The 21,358-nt window shown below is 40.8% G+C and overlaps 2 protein-coding genes across 2 annotated transcripts; one reads left to right on the forward strand and one right to left on the reverse strand.

The window, feature by feature from the left end:
- Nucleotides 1-1,336: 1,336 nt before the first annotated feature.
- cdhr2 (cadherin related family member 2) lies at nt 1,337-16,786 on the forward strand. The gene is made up of 31 exons (XM_035161578.2): nt 1,337-1,630; nt 3,185-3,241; nt 3,331-3,390; nt 3,500-3,639; nt 3,743-3,787; nt 3,869-3,958; nt 4,152-4,241; nt 4,331-4,453; nt 5,015-5,161; nt 5,535-5,610; nt 5,703-5,812; nt 7,277-7,486; nt 7,565-7,714; nt 7,820-7,981; nt 8,063-8,124; nt 8,237-8,480; nt 9,410-9,649; nt 9,753-9,822; nt 9,908-10,492; nt 10,618-10,689; nt 11,638-11,687; nt 11,790-11,941; nt 12,952-13,048; nt 13,150-13,238; nt 13,322-13,393; nt 13,627-13,762; nt 14,502-14,623; nt 14,761-14,874; nt 15,050-15,121; nt 15,463-15,526; nt 15,612-16,786. Exons 2-31 carry the CDS (start codon nt 3,187-3,189, stop codon nt 15,765-15,767), a joined length of 3,855 nt encoding a protein of 1,284 aa, XP_035017469.2. The 5' UTR covers nt 1,337-1,630; nt 3,185-3,186; the 3' UTR covers nt 15,768-16,786.
- Nucleotides 16,787-16,817: 31 nt separating this feature from the next.
- Nucleotides 16,818-20,989, reverse strand: LOC118112339 (G protein-regulated inducer of neurite outgrowth 1). The gene is made up of 2 exons (XM_035161571.1): nt 20,722-20,989; nt 16,818-20,286 (listed from the first exon to the last, which is right to left on the reverse strand). The coding sequence occupies exon 2, from the start codon at nt 20,254-20,256 to the stop codon at nt 18,100-18,102; it is 2,157 nt and encodes a 718-aa protein (XP_035017462.1). The 5' UTR covers nt 20,257-20,286; nt 20,722-20,989; the 3' UTR covers nt 16,818-18,099.
- Nucleotides 20,990-21,358: the final 369 nt, after the last annotated feature.

The following is a 21,358-nucleotide window of genomic DNA, read 5'->3' on the forward strand; positions in this document are numbered from 1 at the left end:
CAACGAATCAGTAATTACATTTTATCAATATTATGAATGTTAATTACATTTTGTCTGCGATACTGTTCTTATATCTGCATGTGCTGTGCTTGTTTTGCATAGTTTTTACACGTAAGAAAATGTGTACACACAGAGAATTCCCCCAAAAGCCGAAAATACAAATGGCTTCAATCCAAAGGAAAATAATTAGATTGTAGACTAGTTCCTCCACAAGGAATAATATGGACAACACCTTTGTGAACTGGAATGAGAAAAATAATAGTAATAAATAAAGTTTAACAGAATAGAAAGAATATATGTTTTAAAAATATATTATTAGTTATTCATTGAATTTGGTCAATTTTTATTACATTATTTCGATCTGTCATTCTCTTTACAAAATCATGTTTGTTATGTTGCAAGCTTGTGTGCGTTGTTACTTTTATCATCTTGTCTATGTAAGACAACACCCTCAAATCATTCAATCATTTATGTTACAGTCCGATTTTGTTGACTAGAATTGCTTTGGCATCATTTTATTAAGTTCCACCCATTTATATGGTACATTCACATTGAAGGGTCAGCAGTGGTTGTGCTGCTTTTTAATATTATAAGTTATAAACCAAAGTCTATAAGGATAAGATTAGGTACCAGATTCCTGGGATATCACTCATCGATATCCAGAGGGAGTCCACTTGGATGCTAATCGTTTTATTGTTGTACTAATTAGCTAATGCTAGGTAGGCTACCATGCCGAACTAATATAGTAACCATGGTAATTATCCTGTTTGCATTGTCACTGTGAGCATGTTAGCATGTTAGCATGCTTGTGCTACCATTTAGCTGTCCCCGATTATTCAGTGGACATGTTCATGTAAGGCTTTTAAACTTTGTTTTAATTTCTTAAAGGATCCCAACTGAAAAAAATGCACTGGTCAGCGTGAGTTTTGTGCTTTTGCTTTGAGGTAAATGTCTGATAATGAATGAAGCCAACGGGCAGATTATCATTTGTGTAAGGCTCTTTAATTAGAAGGACAGGCAGGGGGTGGGGGGTGGGGGTGGGGGGGTCTCATTAGGGAGGTGCACAAATCTGAACAAGGCATCGGTCCAATGATTGCTTCTGATGAAGCACACTTTAGAAAGGCCGCATGGACACATTGGTTTTTCTCAATTGAGGCAAATAGACTGTTGTTGTTGTTGCCATAGACAACAGAAGCAGCCATTCAGACAAGAGGTCAGTTCACATGCTCCTGGGGCTCTGGTATGGACACTGGTGACCCAGTATGGCACGATGCCCTGTATCCCCAGTGGGCTGACCAGACAATAATGGGGAGAGGAGCTTGCTGCATTGGACTTATCTGTTAGTACTATCAACAGCTATAATGTGTCCATGTGTTAGGGATAACAACAGGTGGATATTTTGCAAAGTTGATCAATTTAACTTTTTGCCCTTAGTAAGATGCTTTTGCGATTTTTGTTCAACAAGCAAGCACAAGGAGGAGGTTAGGTGCCAGGATTATTGCCAGTGCGTTCGTGTATGTGTTAATCATTTATATTTACGACAGTGTGACGGTTATTACTGGGAGCAACAAGAGCCAAAGGTCTCATCCAGGCATCAGTAAAAGAGAACCTTCCCTATGAACGTCTTCTGGTAAGTCTGACTGCTTCATTTTATATTTGATTTATGCTTTTTGAGTGTCAGTGTGTTGCTTATAGAGTCTGCACAGCTCTGTGAGGATCACAAAGAGAGCTAATGTAAAATGTGCTGATATTGTAAGGACAGGGAATATATGTATCACTTAAATCTGTTGTGGTAAAAACTGTATAACATAGGATACAGTTTGTATTGTGAGAGGAACAGATTCAAATTGAACAATTCTAAGAAGCGCAGAGCAACCAAAGTGATTATACCTCAGAAATTACAGCATTAAAAATCTGTTTATTCTCACATTTATTAAAAACTGATCCTCAAAACATCAAAAGCGTTCGGATTGCAACTTTAATTACACATCAGGTAGAAACAGTGGAACTAATGTTGGCAAACATTTGAAAAGCTTGAAATGGCCTTAAGCATTAAACATTCACACAAAGACTAAATCATAGGGATAATTTAATCCTTAAATGACAATTAAAATAAAATCAATGAATGTTTAATAAAAATTTCAAACTTACATATGACTGTAAAATGAAAGTGTAAAATATCCATCTTGATTTTGATCTGTTAAGATTCCCTACAAGTTTTTTTCTTGAGTTTATTTACCTCAACTGTAATTTGAAAAGTTTAAGGGCTTTTCAAGGAATGACATTTTTAATCCTCAAAAATCTCTCTCACTTGAATTATATGTTTTGTTCTCAGGTGAGTGTTATGTAAAATAGCAAAAATGTCCTTAGAATTTATTTCATGTTCATATTTGATCAAAATGATCTGCTGTTCAAGTTCCGGTTTACTTAAATATAATTTTGTGTAATGTAAATCTCCAACTAACCATCTATGTGAACCTCTAACCTTATCAGTGTTAAAGATTCGATGAGGGCGTAGAGCTGACACTGCTCTTCATTCTCTGTAAATGAAACTTTCCAACATATTATCCAGTGATGTCACATCATAGCTATGATGCTACTAATCTGGGTGTTGTCAAAAGTGCAATATACTGTTAAATTTCAACCCACAGAAATGGCCGCGCTTGATTACTGTAATTGTTATATGTCTGTTTGCATCTTACATCTTAAAATGCTTTGAATGTTGTTCGTGTTATTTCCAGAGGAAAAAAACATGATTTTCAAGGTACAATGGTCTGAGAAAGGGCTGAAAGCCCCATATTTGAGAGGTTCAATTCTAAGATGATGGCTGTGTTGGTCTCTCAATTACCAACTTGAGGTGGACTGAAATGTCTCCCAAATTATTGGATACAATTTTTGTCCAGCTATTCCTGGTCCCCAGTGCATGAATCCTCCTGACTTTAGTCTTCGTCTGACTTTTCATCTAACGCTACCAGCTGGGTGACAATGTTTCAGTTTTAGATGTACTGTCATCTTTCATCTCTCACAAAATATTTTGAGTTCACTTCTGGTTATGATTAAATATGCACAAGTAATTATGGTGCACAAGGTAAACATTTCCAATTAAACAGCAATATGGTCACTCTCGTTGTGGTCACTATCTAACTCTTTTGCTTATAACATTTATTTTTCTATTCATTTTCAGTCATGGAGGGGATCCCAGGAAGTATTCTACTGTTGTGCCTTATCAGCTTAACATATGGTGACTGTTCAGTTATGTTCTTTTTTTACATTTTTATCATTATGTACCTATTTACATCTCTACCTAACACTCATATACTGTTTCTGCAGCTAATACCAGTCCTACAATCCACAAGTTTACTTACAATTTGTGTGAAGACATCCCCAAAGGTATAGTGTGTGTGAAATATTGAGAACTGCCTTTATTTCAGTTTTGTGATATTATGCCTCACAAAATACTGCACAACTTTATATCTTCCACCACTGTTTTTTTCTACAGATGGCTATGCGTTTACTATAAATGCAACAGACGCAGAAAATGCTAACCTGACTTATTCACTCACTGGGCCCAATGCTTTTTACTTCCGTGTCGGCAAACACACTGGGATTGTAGAACTCGAACTTCCGCTAAATACCGAGGTATAGAAGGAGATATCCTTCAGTCATCAACAACATCATTTTATTTTGTGTGTATGTGTTTTATCAATTTTATATATTTGTTTTTGAATTTACTTTGGTATAGGGTAGTCTAACTCTTGGAGTTCTTGTCTCTGATGGTCCAAATAAGGTAAGTGACATTAGTTTTAATCATCTGTTTCATGTTGGTTTTGTTCATTGTATTCAACGATTGCATCTTGCATTGTCCTAGACACCAGGAGAGTTAACTCTACTATTGATGGAGGCCAACAACAACAAACCCATATTCCAGGAGGCTTCATATGATGAAGTGATTCCAGAAGTAAGTCAAACCTCTGTGTCAATAGTTATCTTAACCTTTTTAATTACTCAGTTTTTCTATAAAAAAAATAATATGTAAACAGTATAACAATCCATCATGATGTAAGAATTAGCTTTCACTTAATGCTGAGAGACATTCCTGTGTTGAATTAAATCTTTTTCCCTCTTGTTTTTATCCCTCTCTATTTCATCAGAATACCATTGTAGGCACACCATTGTTTAAGGTGCGGGCTGTGGATCCAGATACTTCATCTGCTGGTATTGTTTATTACAGCATTGATCAAGTGAGCTTCCTCAATAAATTCATTTATTGATATCATATTCTGATGATCCATAAATATAAGGAAAGGTTCAAGTGCTCTTTGCTTTCTAGGTTACTCCAAATGAAGGATCAAGTGTGTTCAGCATCGGAAACATAAGTGGTGAAGTCAAATTAGCAGGACCTCTGAATTATACTTCACTAAGCAGTTTCTATCGTCTTAAGATCAAAGCAACAGTAAGTATTGTGCTTATACCGCTGAGTTTGGATTTGGTTCTATATATTTGTCCTTGATGAAACACAGAATCTCGTCTCTTAAAACCTATAGTGATGACCTGTTTCCAGTCTTTATGCCAAGCTAAGCTAACCATCTTCTGACTGTAACTTCATGCTACGCAGAAATATATCAGAGAGTGGCATCAAGCTTCTCATGATACTATGCAACAAATGTATCATAGAAAATTGTAGATTCCTATATGGGGAACAGTTCTTATGTTCAATATTATGTATTAATGATATTATCTAACATCAGTCTGGGGAGCATACTGCACCATTTACAGCTTGATTTATGTTTGTTATTTATACTCTGTGCTTCAGTCATGCCTCCATGCTGCCACAATTGAATGCTCAGTTTTGAACCATCATGCTTATTAGTAATGCCATCTATTATCCTGTGAGTGATCTGTTAGTTAATCAATAATCATAAGCAATCAATGATCTATTGTATTGAATAGAATCTTCTATTAAATGTAGCCGTACATTTTTTGAGTTTCAATACCTTTGTGTGTTTGATTTCAGGATGGTGGGGGCCGGTGTTATTATAATGAAACAAAATATTTCTCCAGTGTTGTTTATTCCTTCATTTCGGTTGAGGACGTCGCAGATCTCGACCCACAGTTCATCGGTGTTCCCTATTTAGGGAGAGTTGAGGAGAACTATCCGGTGGTGAGTGCGGATGAATTTTATTCTGGGTACATGCAGGGTGAATAGTTTTATTGCCTTTATTTGATTCAGTGCATTTCACCATTCAGCTAAAAAGGAAACTAAGCTGCAGCAATATGGAGAATGAGGAAAGTGATGTGTTTTCTGAACATTAGAGCATATAAACCTTTTCAAGTAACTACACAATTATGAACCTGAATATGAGTATAATATGTCTCCTTTAATCTACAATCTTTTTATTTTCTGCTGCAAATCATGGTGTGATATGACAAAAAGCCTCCATATTGTGTGTGCCATAAACAGTCTATAGTTTGTGAGTAAATAAGAGACTTTCAGCTGCTTAAAGTTTCAGAAAACCTTTTTTTTTCTTTGACAGGACACATCTGTGTTTAAAGTGATTGCTATAGACCAAGACATAGGAATTAATGATGTTATCAACTACAGCATTGAAAGTAAGCTTCAACAACCTGCACAAAATAAAACAGTGTGTTGTTTGCAGTGAGAGCGAGCAAGTGATAAATGGTTTGTCTTTTTTGTTTGACAGATTCGACAACAGCTGGCCTGTTTAAAATCTCAAGCAACAATGGCATCATATCTGTGATGTCACCAATTGACAGAGAACTTGTTGGTGATACTGTTACCCTGACTGTAAAGGTAATGTAAATAAGTGAAGTAATAGTAATGAGTGTATTTTGAGTTCATTGGGTTAAAAAATAACCGTTCTTGTACCACAATTGAAGGAATAGTTCAACATTATGGATAATACATTTATTCTAGTTTCTTGCTAGATTTGATGAAAGTATCGAGATCACTCTCATTCCAGTATACTAAACATGAAGCTAACAGCCAATTAGCCTTCAAATCCACCAATCACAAGCCTCTGCTCATGCTAACGTGGAGACGCTGTGTTTTCCTGTTTGTATGGATTGAAGAAATGAGATACACCATGTTAATGAGTTACCATTTGAGGTGGTGGCAGAGCTTCTTATCTGACTTTAGGCAAGGAAGTGACTGTGCATATTTCCCAAAATGTCAAATCAAGATAAGATGTTAAAGCTGCAGTTGGGAGAAAAAAAAAAGTGAACATTTACAAAGTACAACTTTCAGGCGCCACTTTTCCACTTTAAAACTGTCTCCAAAGACCCTACTTGCACTAACCACAGCAATAGAAAATTACTGCCTGGGGATTTCACAGCAACACCGCCTGTGCAGCAGCTATGTGGCTAACTCATGCAAAGCAGGACAGCACCACAGCAACTTACCTGTGCGACTTACATAAATATCAGGACAAACTTCAACACGTGTGACCCCTTCACAACTTAAAAAAACATCTAGTTTTAGCAAACTGCTCATTGCTCTTTGATTGTATTTATATCTAAACAAAACACTAGTATGAGGCTAGGTAGGTGCAATATCTTAAAGGAAATTTCCGTCAGCTTGAAGATCATGTGAGACAACAGGGACATTGTTGACATGGTGGTCGAGCACAGGGGGATGAAGAAAGGGTCAAAAGGAGATTAATTCTGGACACCAGAGCAGAGGGTGTGATGGCAAAGAACTCAAGGAGTGACGCTGAGTGAGGGGGCGACATCTTGACAAGGCTTCGCAGCTTTGTCATCCCCTCTGCATGGTTCATCATGAGAGAGGAGGAGGTGAGGAGGCAGAAAAGTCATTTGTGAAGAAGGTGCCATCTTTGCTCGAGGAACCTAAGTTAAAATAATTGAATTTAGGACAGAAGCAGAATCTCCTCTCAATCATACATACAACATAACCGTCTCAAGAATGGTGTCTGTCTAATCTCACAGAAAACAAAACATGATTTTATGCAAATATTTGTTGAGGTTGAGTCCTTTCTTTCACTTCAAATTGATGTGTGGAAGTACAAAAATCTGTGAAAAAAGCAAAAACAATAAATGCAACATACAGCCTCCCAATGTTGCCAGTGATATATTTGAAAATTACACCCAATGTTGAACATACTGTATATCTTAGCTGAAAATAATGACACAAATGTTTACGAGTCTCGTTGAGTTGAGAATCTTATGTATTTGAGAACATGTTATTTAAAAATAATGTTAAGCTGAAAAAATAAAAGGATTCTTCTCTGTTATGTTTTAGGCCACTGAGTCTAAACCAAACATCCACGGGTCACAAGCCAGCACCACAGCAAATGTACTGATCAGCATCATTGACGTCAATGACAACGGGCCTGAGTTTTATAAGTGTGAAGGCCTCTCCTGTGTGAAAGCAAGCCACTTCACAGGAGAGGTCTTTGAACACGCACTGGGGTCCGTATCCATCAACATGACGGTCAAAGACCCCGATAAGGTAAGAAAATATGACATTTAATACTTAAAGAGTCACAATCATGATGGAGCATGAATAATCTCTGTTGGATTTTCACAGATGTCCCGCACTAAACTAATCCTGGAGGGAATTGACAAGGACGTGTTTTCTGTGGAACCTCAATATACGTCGTCAGATAGTATCGTTCAGCTGCTGGTCAAGCAGCCCAAACTGCTGGACTTTGAAGAGATAAAGCAAATAGTTCTGCAGGTAAGAGTTCAAAACAGGCTGTGACATGTTATTTTTCATTTGGTTATCATATTTGTGCTTTGACCAGTCTAAGGTGCTAATGTGTTGCTCTCACCATGTGTACAGGTGACTGCCATAGATGAAGATAAACCCACGTTCCACTCCACTGCTACAGTTACTATTTCCATCAAGGACACCAATGACAACAGCCCCAAGTTCCCACAAGACACTTATAAGCTGAATGTGTCTGAGCACTCTCAAAATGGGACGATAGTGGCCAATATCACTGTACGTGTTAAACTTATTTTATTTTCTTACCCAGACAGTGTAAGAAACTCTCAGATAAGCTCATATTGTTTTTTTCCCCAGGCAGAGGATCCTGACACAATGGATCAAGGCAACATCACCTACAGACTTCTTCCAGACAGCATGTATGTCTACACTCAAAAAATGCACTCAAATACCCAATAAAATGTAGTTTGGTTTGTTTTCATGCTCCCTGACAACATCACTGACTGCATCTGTCTGTATCTGTGTTGCCAGACGACTGTACTTTGACGTGGAGCCACAAACGGGCACAATTTATGTGAAAAACGCGACTCTGTTGGATCGCGAGGTCAGATCTCTGTATTCAGCGACTCTGGAGGCCAGAGACACAGACGGGAAGCCCGGCAACACAGTGCTGGAGATCACTGTGACCGATATCAATGACCAGAAGCCAGTCTTCAACAGAGACTCCTACCTGGTGTTTGTGGAGGAGGGGGGACAGCTTGAAGTTAAGATTGAGGTAACAGTGACAGAATGATAAGACAACAGTAAACAGCAAACCATCCAGGAGGGTTTTTTTTCACTTTCTTTAATAATACCAGAAAGGGCATTTTTCAACATTTTCATAGATTTCTCAGAGAATAATTCTTAGATCTTGATATAAATATATACACGAGTGTGTGTAATTTGGTGAAGATACAAGTAAAAATCTTGATCTATTGAATTTAAATATTGTTTCACAAGGGGACTATTAGGCTTTGGCAGAGGAATGTGCCCTCCTTGTTAATTATGAGGATGTTTTTCATTATTTGTGCTATTTGTAAAAAGTACTGCACATATTTACACCGTTAGACTCATGATCGACATAAGTGATGGACTCAGTTCATGTGTCATCAACAGCTTTGGGAGGACCAAAGTGACTGACTGGGCTTATGTATGAATGCTCACGCAACATGTTGAGTCCTGATCTAGTGTGTGCCAGGCTTCACTACTGGAGTGATGCTTGCGAGCTTGTTCAGACAGTCAACTCAAACTGCCTCACTCTCTACTATTGTCTGTCATACAAACCCTCTCAATTTGGCAGTCTATTTAAACTGCAAAGATTTCCCATTCATCCCTTTGCTTGTGGAGTCAGGCATCACTACCGCCCCCCACTACCCCAGCTCCCCCACTACCCCAGCAGCCACCTGCAGGCTCCAACAGACGAGTTAAAGATTTTAGCTTATCAGTATATCACAGTATTCATATACAGACACCAAGAGGAGTGAATGGTGTCATTGCTGCAAAGGAATGGCCATAGTTTGGGATTTAGTGGTTTCAAGTAACATACAATTGTTTTTTTAGGGTGTCCACATGTTTCCAGGAATGTAGTTTACATTACAGTAGTAGTAACATTACATAAAGCACATTGTTTCCTAACAGTTTTCTCTAATTTTCTCATTTGGAAAGGCGACTGATGCCGACGACTCTGATACAGAAAACAGCCAAATCGTGTATGGAATTATGCAGAGCAGGTACAGTGACAACTTCACCATCAACACAAACACTGGCGTGTTGAAAAACAATGGCGAGCTGGATCGAGAGGTCCTGGACCCGAAGCTGAATGGGAGGATCGAACTCAACGTAACTGCTACTGACAAAGGAACTCCCCCGTTGTCCTCTATGGTCCCAGTTATTATCAATGTAGAGGTGAGACTTCAGAAATTCATATTAAGACTCTGGTGCTGTGATGCTACTGATGCTGCCACTCCCTGGTGAAGATGATAACTGTTACTGTCTTCTTTTCATGCAGGATATCAATGATAATGTTCCGCAATTTGAGGCCGTCTCTTATAATTTCTCTGTTAAAGAAGGAGAAAGAGGTGAGTGTTAAAGTTTGCAAATGGATTTCAGGTGTTCAGAATTGTGTGACTAGATTTAATTTGTATTTCTTTCCGTTAAAATCAGGTGCATACGTGGGCTCTGTCTATGCTGAGGATTTGGACCAAACGACAGACTTCAATCGCATTTCTTTCAGCATAATCGAAGGAAGCTTCGGCAGCTTCATCATTCACACCTTCGCAGACGAGAGGGGCTACAGGGGGAACATCACCGTGGACCCCGACATTGAATTGGACTATGAGAGCGCTCGGAAGCAATTCAGACTGAGGGTAGAGGCAATAGATTTTGAGCAAAAGAAAGCTGTAACGACGGTGGAGGTGTACGTGCTGGACGTGAACGACGAGAGGCCTGAGTTCACGCCCACGGTGCCTGTGACGGTGAAGGAGAACACCACTGTCAGTGGGGCTGTTGGGAGTTTCACAGGCCAGGACAAAGACGGAAATCACTCACTGGTTTACGAACTGGAATCCATCAAATGCAGATGCAACGGCTCTCTGATACCCTGCAGCTGGTTTATCCTCGATCCAACGGGGGAAGTCAGACTCAACCTGTCGTACACAGTGGACTATGAACAGTGTGACCAGGCGGTGATAGAGGTCCAGGTGGTGGACGAGTTCACTGAGAAGGGGGAAAACAACAGTGTTAAAACAGGTCAGAACTGGGCTGTTCATAGATAACAAAAGATCATCAAATCAAAGCAGTAAAAGCATAGTAAAGGCATAAAATCATCAAACACACACACTCTGTTCACCATGCTTTACTTTGATATTTTTCAGGACAAATGGTGATCAACATTGAAGACATCAACGACAACGCTCCTGAATTCATTCCCTCAAATTCTGTATTTGGTTTGTAGTTATTTTCCACTTGTGACTCCTTCAAGAGGAATTCTGGTATTTTTCAACCTGGGTTCTATGTTTATAAATGTGGGTGCTGTCGTGTTTGTGTGAAGGAGTAATCTTCACAAAGACTGTTAACCGAGCATAGCCTGCCCGTCTGTGTCCCTACAATAACATTCCCCCCGGTACAAACTAACATCCTTTCAGGTCCTATCGACTACAATATGCTTCTTCCCTGTGGCTGAGGAGGTAGAGCAGTCTCTAACTTCTCTAACCAGAAGGTCCCAAATTGCCCCTCATAGAAAAAGTGCTGCCCATGTATGAATGTGTGTGTGAATGGGTGAATGGCAGTAACCTGTAATGTAAAGTGCTTTGAGTGGTAATCAGGACTAGAAAAACGATATATAAATACAGACCATATACCATTTAAGATATAATATTCAAACATATGATGTACAAAAATACCACATCTCCCCTTTTTAGAGAACAACGGGTAGACTTCCTTTGTCTCGTTAGACCTCAGAGGATTATTCATCCCCTTCTTTTGAAAGATGTGTTCCTTTCTCAATTGGGAGGTGATTAAATTGGACCCGGCCAAGGGGGTAATAAATGTGGTGTACCTGGCTGATTCTTCTGTAAATCAGACGCACATTCTTGCCAACTTTCTTGGGCATGACCACCATTCCAGCGCACCAGTTAATTGGTCCAACCACACAGCTTCTGACCCCCAATTATTATCTTAGCTAAGATATCTATTTGAGCCTTTAATTGGAGATGAACAGCTCTTGAAGAGGACATTTCATAGACTGTTGCAGTTGCCCCATTAGATTACATTGTAGCCAGCGGATGTGATCTATCGGACCGAGAGTCATTTATGTACACATCCACAATTATAAACAAAGGTATCCTTTAACTGGAGACTCTCTGTTCTAATAACCTTTCCTTTCCCCTCTTTAGTTGTGGTGTCTGAAAGTGCAAGTAAAGGGACATCAGTTGCAGGAGTCACTGTGAGTATGAAAGGGAAAAAATTACTTACGTGATTTCAGCCTGTTATAACATATGTAAAATGACATCCAAGCATTCTTGCTTGTATCTCACACTGCTCTCAGGCTATAGATGGTGACTCTGGAGTTAACAGGCAGATTGACTTTAAAGTAACAGCAGTCCAGTTCGAAGACACCAACAATCACACAAGTAACATAAGGATGCTGTTTGAGGCCGTCACCACACAGCAGAAGGATATTTATGTTGGGATTATTCAGTGAGTAAACAATAATCCATCAGCATCTTACAAGTTAGTACAAATCATTCAGCTCTAAACATGTATGTGGGTGTTCTCACAACTTTTGGTGCATGTGTGTGAGTCAGTGTGTGTGTGTGTGTGTGTGTGTGTGTGTGTGTGTGTGTGTGTGTGTGTGTGTGTGTGTTTGGGTTGCATTTGAAGTGACTGTTAATATCGATAGTTGAAAAGTCAGTTAAAAAACTACACAGTGATGGATTTTCACCAAAAGACACATAATCATTACAGATGCAAAATGTTCACAAAATGACAAGAGTGCCAGAGGTGAACAATAAAACACTCTGTTATATACCTCCACATTGTGAATAAAGTATGAAAAAAAAAAGAAAAACACACAAGTCACAACAAAGAGATTCAGAAAGTAGCTGAAAAAGAGCTTGTGCGGTGTGCACGGACGTGAACGCGGCTCTAGAGGAGGATGACATCGGACATTTAGACTAAAAACATGGTCTTAATGACGCCGTTTCGAGTTGAATTTGAATGTCGAGGCTTACGGACACTTGGATGACACCACAGTATGGAGGCATATTATTTTGTTGTTTTTTACGTTTGAAGAAGTGGTCACCAGTTACTTCAATTTCATTGTACTTGGCTGCAATGTTGTTTACCCCTGAAACTCCTGAAGTGTTTTGTGGACTCAGACACTTTACCCACCCCTCCATCTGCACAGTGGTGAGTAGATAATGAGTGAATTATCATTTTTGGGTGAACTCTCCCTTTAACATTAAAATTCAGAACAGAAACAAAACAGCCAGAGGTGACACAAAGAGTGAGATACAAAACAGGAGACCAAAAGAAACAGAATTTTGTAGCTGAAAAAGTCCCTTAACCATAATAACACATAACAACACAAAACAACCCACAAAAAGACAGAAAACTACAATAAAGAAGACAGACACGAGGCCTTTTACGTGTCTGTACTTGGTGTCTGTGTCCATTACTGCTTTTATGTTTTCTTCAACTTTCCACAGAACTACTGAGGGACTAGAAATGTCACTGAAGGGGAAATATTTAGTAACGGTGACTGCAACTGATACTGGTGGCCTCTCCAGCAGCATCATACTGGAGGTGAGGGAATTAAATAAAATGAGGCTTTAGCTTGTCTGTCTTTGTAAACACCAGAGTGACAAAAACTGCAGCCTGTATTTATACTGTTTGTTATTTTGCAGATTTTCTCAGTTGATGAATCGTATAAAGTCGAACTTCAGTTTACAAGAACCGTAGAGCAAGTTGAACAGGATCGTGATAAAATCATCAGGTAAACATATTCGTCTGATGATGGAGAACTTAATACTGTTCTCATTAATGACTGAGTATTTTCTCTGATCTCTACATGTCCAGGGCGCTCACTGCTGCCACCAATGCTGCTGTTGAAGTTGTTGCAATCAGGCCTGACACTGGTGACACATCCAGGCAAGTTCACCGCTACCTTCACATCACCTTACATCAGAATACAGTCATAAAACACTGGCTGCTGTTGACAGAAACTCTTCTTGTCGACATTCAGTTTTTGTCCACTAGGTGGGGCAAGTTTGCCTGAAAACAGTCATATTATGGAGGATCACTTATTTGATGTTGGTAGTTGACAATAAGGATTTTAGATTTGTAAACCTAAGTTCAGTCTTTTAAGTGTTTTGTCCTCTCAGAGCTTCACCGATCACTGTGATGGTGGTGTATTTCGTCTACTCCAACGGGACAGCTCTCACCTCTAATGAAGTCGAGAGGATGGTCTCTGGTCCTCAGCATTATCCTGTACTGGCTGACCTTGGCCTCAGATACATTGTAAGTAATAAATTAAATTATTATTATTATTATTATTATTTATAAATTAAATACAATTTCTGTGAGCTCGTTATACTCTCTTGAAGGTACACTCTGAAAAATAAAATCATCAGTAGGTGGTAAAATCAGAACTAGACGAAAGCACACCTACAAAAATGTGTCTTTAAGATAGATTTAAAAGAGGATAAGGACTTTGCCTCAGGGAGATTGTTCCTAAGAGTGGGAGCCCTGACAGAAAAGGCCCGGTCACCTCTGGGCCTTCACTGAGGACCTCAGGTTACAACAGGGAATATGTGGTATCAAAAGATCTGAAATGTCAAGGCTCCATTTTGATCGTTTATAAGAGATCTGATGATAGACAACCTTCTCTCTCTGTTATATGAAAGTTTTACCCATTCATAAAAATGTCCATTGCACCTTTTCAAAAGCTTCCTCTGTATCTAATGACAAGAAACCTGTATCTGGAACCTGTAGATGTATTATGTCTCAACGCCTTCCTACACTGAAAGACTGAATTCTGACTATATTTTAATATATTAGAAAAAATAATCAAAAGTTATGAGCTTATTGCAGAAGTTCAAGATTATTCACAAATAAAGATGAAACAATGATAATTATAGTATGTTTTTATCTTATTATGTTTGAAGTGATATAATGTTAGATCTGACAGGTGTAATTGAAACCTCATAGGTCTACAGACAACAACATACTAAAGACCGATTTCTTCCTTGTGTTTCAGGGGCAACCTATTGTGATCCAACCAGAAGTAGATCCTGTGAAGTACATTCTGCTGGGGATGGTGGGAGGCCTCATCATCATGCTGGCGGTCCTCACCACCTCTCTCATGTGCACCCGCAGAAGGTAAGGAACAGGGGAATAAAGTTAGGGACGGGACAAAAACATACTGTCTGTCCCAGCAAAGACCCATGTCCTATAGTTTTAAAATTATTGTGAGAGGTTTGGTGTCAGTTGACGTATGCGCTCGCTTCATATTACAGCTACAGGAGGAAGCTAAAGGCAGCTAAAGCTATGAATTCTGCGTCCATGGTGACGTCTGACAACCAAAAGGGTGGCGCTGTGGTGCCTGGAACCAACAAGTACACCATGGAGGGGTGAGGAGACAACAGAATCTCAATAACAAAGGAATATGAACAGTGAACAACAATGATCAATAGGAAATATGAGTTACCTCAGATCCTGTTTATATTACTTTGCTCTGGGGGGTGGTGTGTGTGAAAAGTGCTCTACAAATGAAATCTGATTGATTGATCGACTATTCCCTGACAGAGCCAATCCTGTTCTCAACCTGCACATGGTCCTGGACTTGGACGAGGCGAGCTCAGATGTGGACAAAGTCAGGTAAAGACGACCCTCCTGACCGCCGTGCTCATCTCCATCATCTGCTGATGGTAGTTATTTGCGTGGTGACCCCAGTTTGACAAGGCGGTGGCTCACAGTGACACGCAGCCTCTCTCTCTGCTCTCTGGTTAGTTAGTGGGACGGTTTCCAGGTGAACATTTTGTCACAGTCTGCTCACGGCAGCATGTTGTGACACAGAGCTGGTTCCAGCTCCAACAGTGTCATGTGACCTGCAGCTAAACCAAACACCTCTACAATGATTTGAGAAAAGAAACATTGTCTTTAGGAAATGACTGAGTCTGAGTTCTAGGAATAATTTGAGATTTCTTTTTTCATTTAAGTCTCAATTCCCTCGACTACACTGATGACATGGACCTTCCTGGAAATCATATAAAAACAAACATGGTGAGATTACATCTTTACATTTTTTTTAACCTTTTATTAGAAAATGATGTTCTTATAATATTAATTCTTTCCTGCTCCTCATCAGCTGATGATCGAGGAGGAAGAGGAAGAGGAGGAGGAGGACAGCGGACCACCAGAGTACATTGAGCCTCTGGGTGCAGCGCTGGCCCAGCGGGGACAGAAGAGAGACCAACCTCAGATGGGTTTTAGTAACCCAGCCTTCAGCACCACAGACCTGTGATGGAGAGAATGAAGAGAGAGGCACCAAGCTCAGGCTTCAGATGGACACATGTTGCTTCTCTGACCAGATCGACCAAATAACTAATCAAACAAATAGGGCCTCGTCCTGCGCCTGGCGAAACAGAAATTTCCTTGCTGTCGTTTTCCCATCTTGCGCCGCGTTTAAATAGTAAATGCACTTGCACCATGTACTTAGATCTTTAAAATAGAGCCTATAGTTTTGCATTAAGAGCTTGTCTTTATATGATTTTGTGTTCTGACCAATATTAAGTAAATATAATATTATTTAGATTCTACGTTGAATTTTGCATCTGAAGTGAGTTTGCTTTGACTAAACATTAAATTTAAGAAAAAATGTAACCATGTGACCATTACACACTATGGAAACAATACAATGGACACCATTTTACTATCATATACTACACTATCTTTTTTCCTAAACAATATAGAGTAATACAACTTTCATATCAGTCCGTTTTAGCTTAAATTAAAAAACTTAAAGCAGAGAAGAGAAAGAAAACCAAATCAGCCTTCCAGAATCTCAAATACAACAACAACAACAACAACAATGATAATAATAAACAAATGAAGATGATTGTGTAATTCACACAAATGTTTCTTGAACATTAGACAGCTTTGTCCAGTCTTTATTCTAAGCTAAGCACAACTAAGTGTAGCTTCATATCTAATGATCAGAGCTGAGAGTTGTATTCATCTTCTCAGCAACTCTCAGCAACGATACAAAGCGACTTTCCAAAATGTCAAACTCTTCCTTTAAAACTCTCTTTACAATAGTAGCCAGACCAGGAGAGGGGAGACAAACTGTCTCCGCCGATGATTCCGTTTGATCCGCCCTTCATAAATACAAAGAACACCTATGAGAGCAACAATTTTTTGTGATAAAAGAAAATATCAGCTTCGATGTTATATCCTGGATGTTATACATGTGTCAATAATTGAAATAGACCTTGACAGGAAAAAAGTTTCCTCACTCCTGATCTAGACAGAGAGAATCCAGACACAATCAACAGAAAAATAAACAAAACCATTATTTGTTGCACACATGAATAACTTTATTTTGTTCGTATATTAAGCGATGGATTAAAAATTGTTCGGTTTGCTTTGAAATTAACTATTTTATAAGATATGCCAACACAATGTTATTTTTTTTTGTCACAGCTGATGCTACTAGAAAGAAAATCAAACAAGAGGTACACATAAGAATCTAACATCATGTATGAATGAAATCCTGCATGTCCGCCTCAAGGTTTGACCTCAGGAACGTTCTGTTAGAAGAGTTTTCTCATGGTTTGAGACACTTGTTGCAGAAATGAAACCTCATGCAGTGACACTTTGTGACGTCAAGCAGCAGATTGAACGGATAATTTCACTGACATCTAAATGAATGTATTACAAGTGCAATCTGTGAATAAAAGCATTTTCTTCCAGTGTGGATTTCAGCCCACTAATGTATGAACACCATCATCACTGACACTGTACCATCCTCTGAATCAAAAACACAGTTTCATCACAAAATTTACAACTGAATCACTCGCCATGGCATTAAAATACAGTAAAGTGGTAATAACACGAGTCATTGCTTTTCCAAAATGATCCTGATTGTGCTCGTCATCAGTACATTTTTATGCTTCTTTCATAATAAAAACAAGTCATTGTGCCAAATCTAAAAGCGGAATATAAGTCATACAAAAAGCCAGCGCTGATGGTAGAGACTCCTGTCACACACAAAGCAACATTTTGATAAATTCAAATTTCCACATGTCTGAAATAAAACGACCCAGAGAACATGCTGACGGAGCAGGAGGTCATGAATCACAATCATCAACTGTCACTCTGAAGTCATCTCTCCCTCTGTCGACGCCGTTCAGTGCTGAGCTTGTTAGCAACCAGGAGAAGGATCACTGGTTGCCATGGCATCACATTGTCTGAGGTGCATAAAAAGAAGAGGCAAAAAAAAGCAGCAGCTAAAATGACTCAGTGGACGATTGAAAGGTCCTGGTGAAAAGCACGAGAAGGAAAAGAGCCAACGATGACATAAAACCCTAATTTTTCCAAACATGGTCAATGTGGCAGGTTTTACAGAGAGACGTCCCAGAAAAACTGTGAAAAAGCGAAATCTAATAAAAGAGAAACAAAAACAACCCTTGAATGGCTGATGTGTGTATTCAATGCCTTTGTGCTTTTTTTGTCTTGTGTGAGGACGTGATTCTCTTCTCACATTTTCGAGACAATATTCACAGCATCACAGCCACACCGACCAGATGTCACGTGATTTCTTTCCCTGCAGCCAGCCCTGTTGCTTCATCCTCGTGTCACTCGGTGGTGTGAGCTCTGGAGCAGCAGTGAGGCTGCTGCATGTTCTCCATCAGCTGACGGAACGGGTTTCTCCTGCGTCGACTCACCTTCCCGTCCCGATCCCCTCTCTTCCCGGCCCTGCCTTTGCCCGACCCTGAACCCGACCCGCCCTGGGAGGCCTCTGAGGGGGGCAGGGCCGAGGGGTTGAGAGGAGGCGGGGGCGGCATGGACGGCTTCTGCTTCTTCACCTGCTTCTCCAGGTGTTTCTGGATGGCTGAGCCCAGCACGGCCACTTCCAACACAGCCCCATACACCTCCCACGTCATCCCTTTATCGTCCCAGCTCACCTCCTGCACCGGCTCCTCACACTTCTCCTCATCTTTCTCCTTACAGTTTATTGATTCTGTTTGGTCCTCTTCTTCTTCTGCTTCCTTTTTCTTCTCTTCAGTTACCTTCTCCTCCTCTTCACATTCTACCTCTTCCTCAACCTGCTCGTCTTTAACCTCTACCTCCTCCACTATCTTCTCCTCCGTACGTGCCTCCTTCATGACCTCGGGAAACGTGGTGGTGGTAGGCGTTCTCGGGGTCATGGGCGCTGTAGCGACTGAACGAAACTCCACTTGTCGACCCACCTGCATCTCAGCATCTTTAGTCTCTGCACCCACAGCCCCACATCTCCCAATAGAGCTTGGGAAGTAGAAGGCATGGTCCCCCTCAGGAGGGGTCATAGGGCTGGTGGCCGCAGACTGACACTGCACCACCTCCAGGCTCACCTGTGTGCAGATGTTGTGGCAGCCGAAGGGAGCTGGAGATTCAGGGACGGGAGGTTTTGTCGCAGACTCGTCACGTACATCTTTATTTTCTCTGCCCTCTGAACTGTCAGGTTTCTTATTGGTAATTGGTTGTTCACTGGCAGGAGCAGATGATTCTGCAGCTTTGCTTTGAGGAGGATTCGTGTCCTGATCAGGAGCATCAGCCTCTGTGGAGATCTTCTCATCTCCATCACTCTTGTTTTCACCGAGTTCCTCATATTCATCTATCTTGACCATCTCTGGCTCAATGGAATAAGAACATAACTCATTATTCTCTTCATCTTCTTCCCCATTGTTGCCATAGTGGGTGACCAGGATTGTAATGTCCTGATCCATGCTTCCCATCCTCTGCTGCTTACTCTGCCGATCACTATCCTCCACAGTAACTTGTGGCTGTGTGCAGCTGGCAGAGCTGGAGCCGTCATTCAGCTCGGTTGATGTGGCACATTTCAAAGCTGTGGTTATCTCTGACTCAGCTTCTGTCAGACTTCTTGTCACAGGGAAACTCTCTTGTCGATCGCTCTCCCTCTGCTCCTCTGATCTTTTCACTGGCTCCCCCCTCTGCACCATTTCCCTCCCGATTAGTTTGGGGAAAGCAGTGGTCGAGGGCGTCTTTGGGGTCATGGGGGACGTGGCAACGGAGCAGAACTCCACCTGCTGACCCACCTGTAGCTCGGCATCTTTAGTGTCAGAGCCCACAGCTCCGGGTCCCCCAAATGAGATTGGGAAGAAGAAGGGATGGACGCCCTCGGGAGGAGTCATGGGGCTGGTGGCTGCAGAGCGACACTGGACGACCTCCAGGCTCACCTGCGTGCGCATGTGTTGCTGTCCAAAAGGAGCTGGGGAACGTGGGTCTGGAGAAAGTGGGTTGGAGGGGTCTGTTGCTGCTGGCACCAGGACAGTCACAATTTCTGGCTTTTTTTCTCTGTCCGGACCTACACTACTATCCTTAGACTTTTCCCTCTGAATGTCAGCATCTCCATTCTTCAGGGACTTGGTACAGATTGTCATGTTTGTGGGATGAGCGGTTGTTTCATCAGCTTCAGGTTGTTGTGTCAGAGTGGTGGCATCGGTCTGTGTGCAGTCTTTAATTTGTGTTGAGTCAGGATTATCTCTATCCTCCCCTGAAAGCACCTGATCTTTGGACGTCGGGCTCTCACCTCCCTCCTCGGCGTGGCTGGCGTTCGTGTGTCGTTTTGGCTCATTTTCCCCTCGGCTTGTTGACTCTTGACTTGTGTTTATCTGAGCTCCCTCTGGCACGGCGCTGTCATCTGAGCCACCTGAACGCTCTCCATCATCTGTCTTGTCGTGAGGCTGGTGGTCCTCTCTGAAACCTCTCATCTCGTCCTTAAGACTTCCCATCCTGTCTCTGCATTTAAGTAGTACAAGTGCCTGCAGGGGCACAACACAGCAGTGTTTGTTCCATTCGTAATCAGTGACTGTAACAACAAGCCTCAGCACGAGAGGAGGATGAAAAACATTTTGTTTTTGCGATAGACGCAGACGTGCAGCACATGTTACATCACTGCTACTACTTGATGGAAATTATTCATGTTTATTTTAGTCTCCCAATGTAATCGGCATTCTCACTATTACTCAACACACCATTACACTGCATTTTAAACACTATTATTCAGATTTCTAAGAACATTTTACTGATTGATTATGACTCAGACCATTCACACAGCTCATGTTTAAATCCTATTTAAGTTCATAATCACATAAACATAAAAGCATGCACAGGAATGCAGCATAGGGCTCTATTTTCTAACTACGTGAGCAAACATGATGAAATGCAGTGGAGGAAATCACGAGTCAAAGACCTACCTCAGCAGTCCGAGTCAAAGTGAAGTCTCCCCATGGCTCAGTCTCAGATGATTTGGGTCAAGCATTACAAATCTCAGCGCTGATCGAGACCCCGCATATGTCCGTACATCTCCCCTGTTGATTGGAAGTGATTTGCAGTGGCTACAGGTTTGTCTCTAGAAGAATCTGTCTTAGGCAACCCTCGCTCTTTAAGCTGTGGCTGTGTCTATTGAAAAGCTTCACATTTCCAGTTTCCCTGGAAACCACGGTCGGGTTTCTGGCAGTGAGTGGTAATGTAATGACAAAAAATCTCTGCTCGGCTCTCTAATCATCAGTAAATCATAGTAATTAACTGCAGGTTCTCATAGCAACACAGAGGCGATTGTGAGTCGAGAGATGAACCTGTGAGTTGGCTTTATTGGAGACATTTTTAGAAGAGTCATGAAGTGGTGATAAAAGCTTCATGCAGATAAAAGTGGTCAGTTTGAAGGGAAGTGTACAGTGGATTGATTTCTCTTCTTTATTTGTCTGTGTGTGTGTGTGTGTGTGTGTGTGTGTGTGTGTGTGTGTGTGTGTGTGTGTGTGTGTGTGTGTGTGTGTGTGTGTGTGTGTGTTAATTTGTCTGACCACTCTCAGTATAAAGAAATCATTGATTAAT

This window comes from Hippoglossus stenolepis, chromosome 7, assembly GCF_022539355.2.
Source record: "Hippoglossus stenolepis isolate QCI-W04-F060 chromosome 7, HSTE1.2, whole genome shotgun sequence".
NCBI lineage: Eukaryota > Metazoa > Chordata > Actinopteri > Pleuronectiformes > Pleuronectidae > Hippoglossus > Hippoglossus stenolepis.

What these genes read in the sequence shown, in the direction of transcription:
- LOC118112339 (XM_035161571.1), bottom strand. Translation starts at nt 20,256, where the DNA reads ATGGGAAGTCTTAAGGACGAGATGAGAGGTTTCAGAGAGGACCACCAG.
- cdhr2 (XM_035161578.2), top strand. Translation starts at nt 3,187, where the DNA reads ATGGAGGGGATCCCAGGAAGTATTCTACTGTTGTGCCTTATCAGCTTA. An exon ending in AGACTTCTTCCAGACAGCAT is followed by an intron (nt 8,125 to 8,236) that starts GTATGTCTACAC and finishes CTGTGTTGCCAG; the next exon opens with ACGACTGTACTTTGACGTGG. An exon ending in TGTTAAAGAAGGAGAAAGAG is followed by an intron (nt 9,823 to 9,907) that starts GTGAGTGTTAAA and finishes CGTTAAAATCAG; the next exon opens with GTGCATACGTGGGCTCTGTC.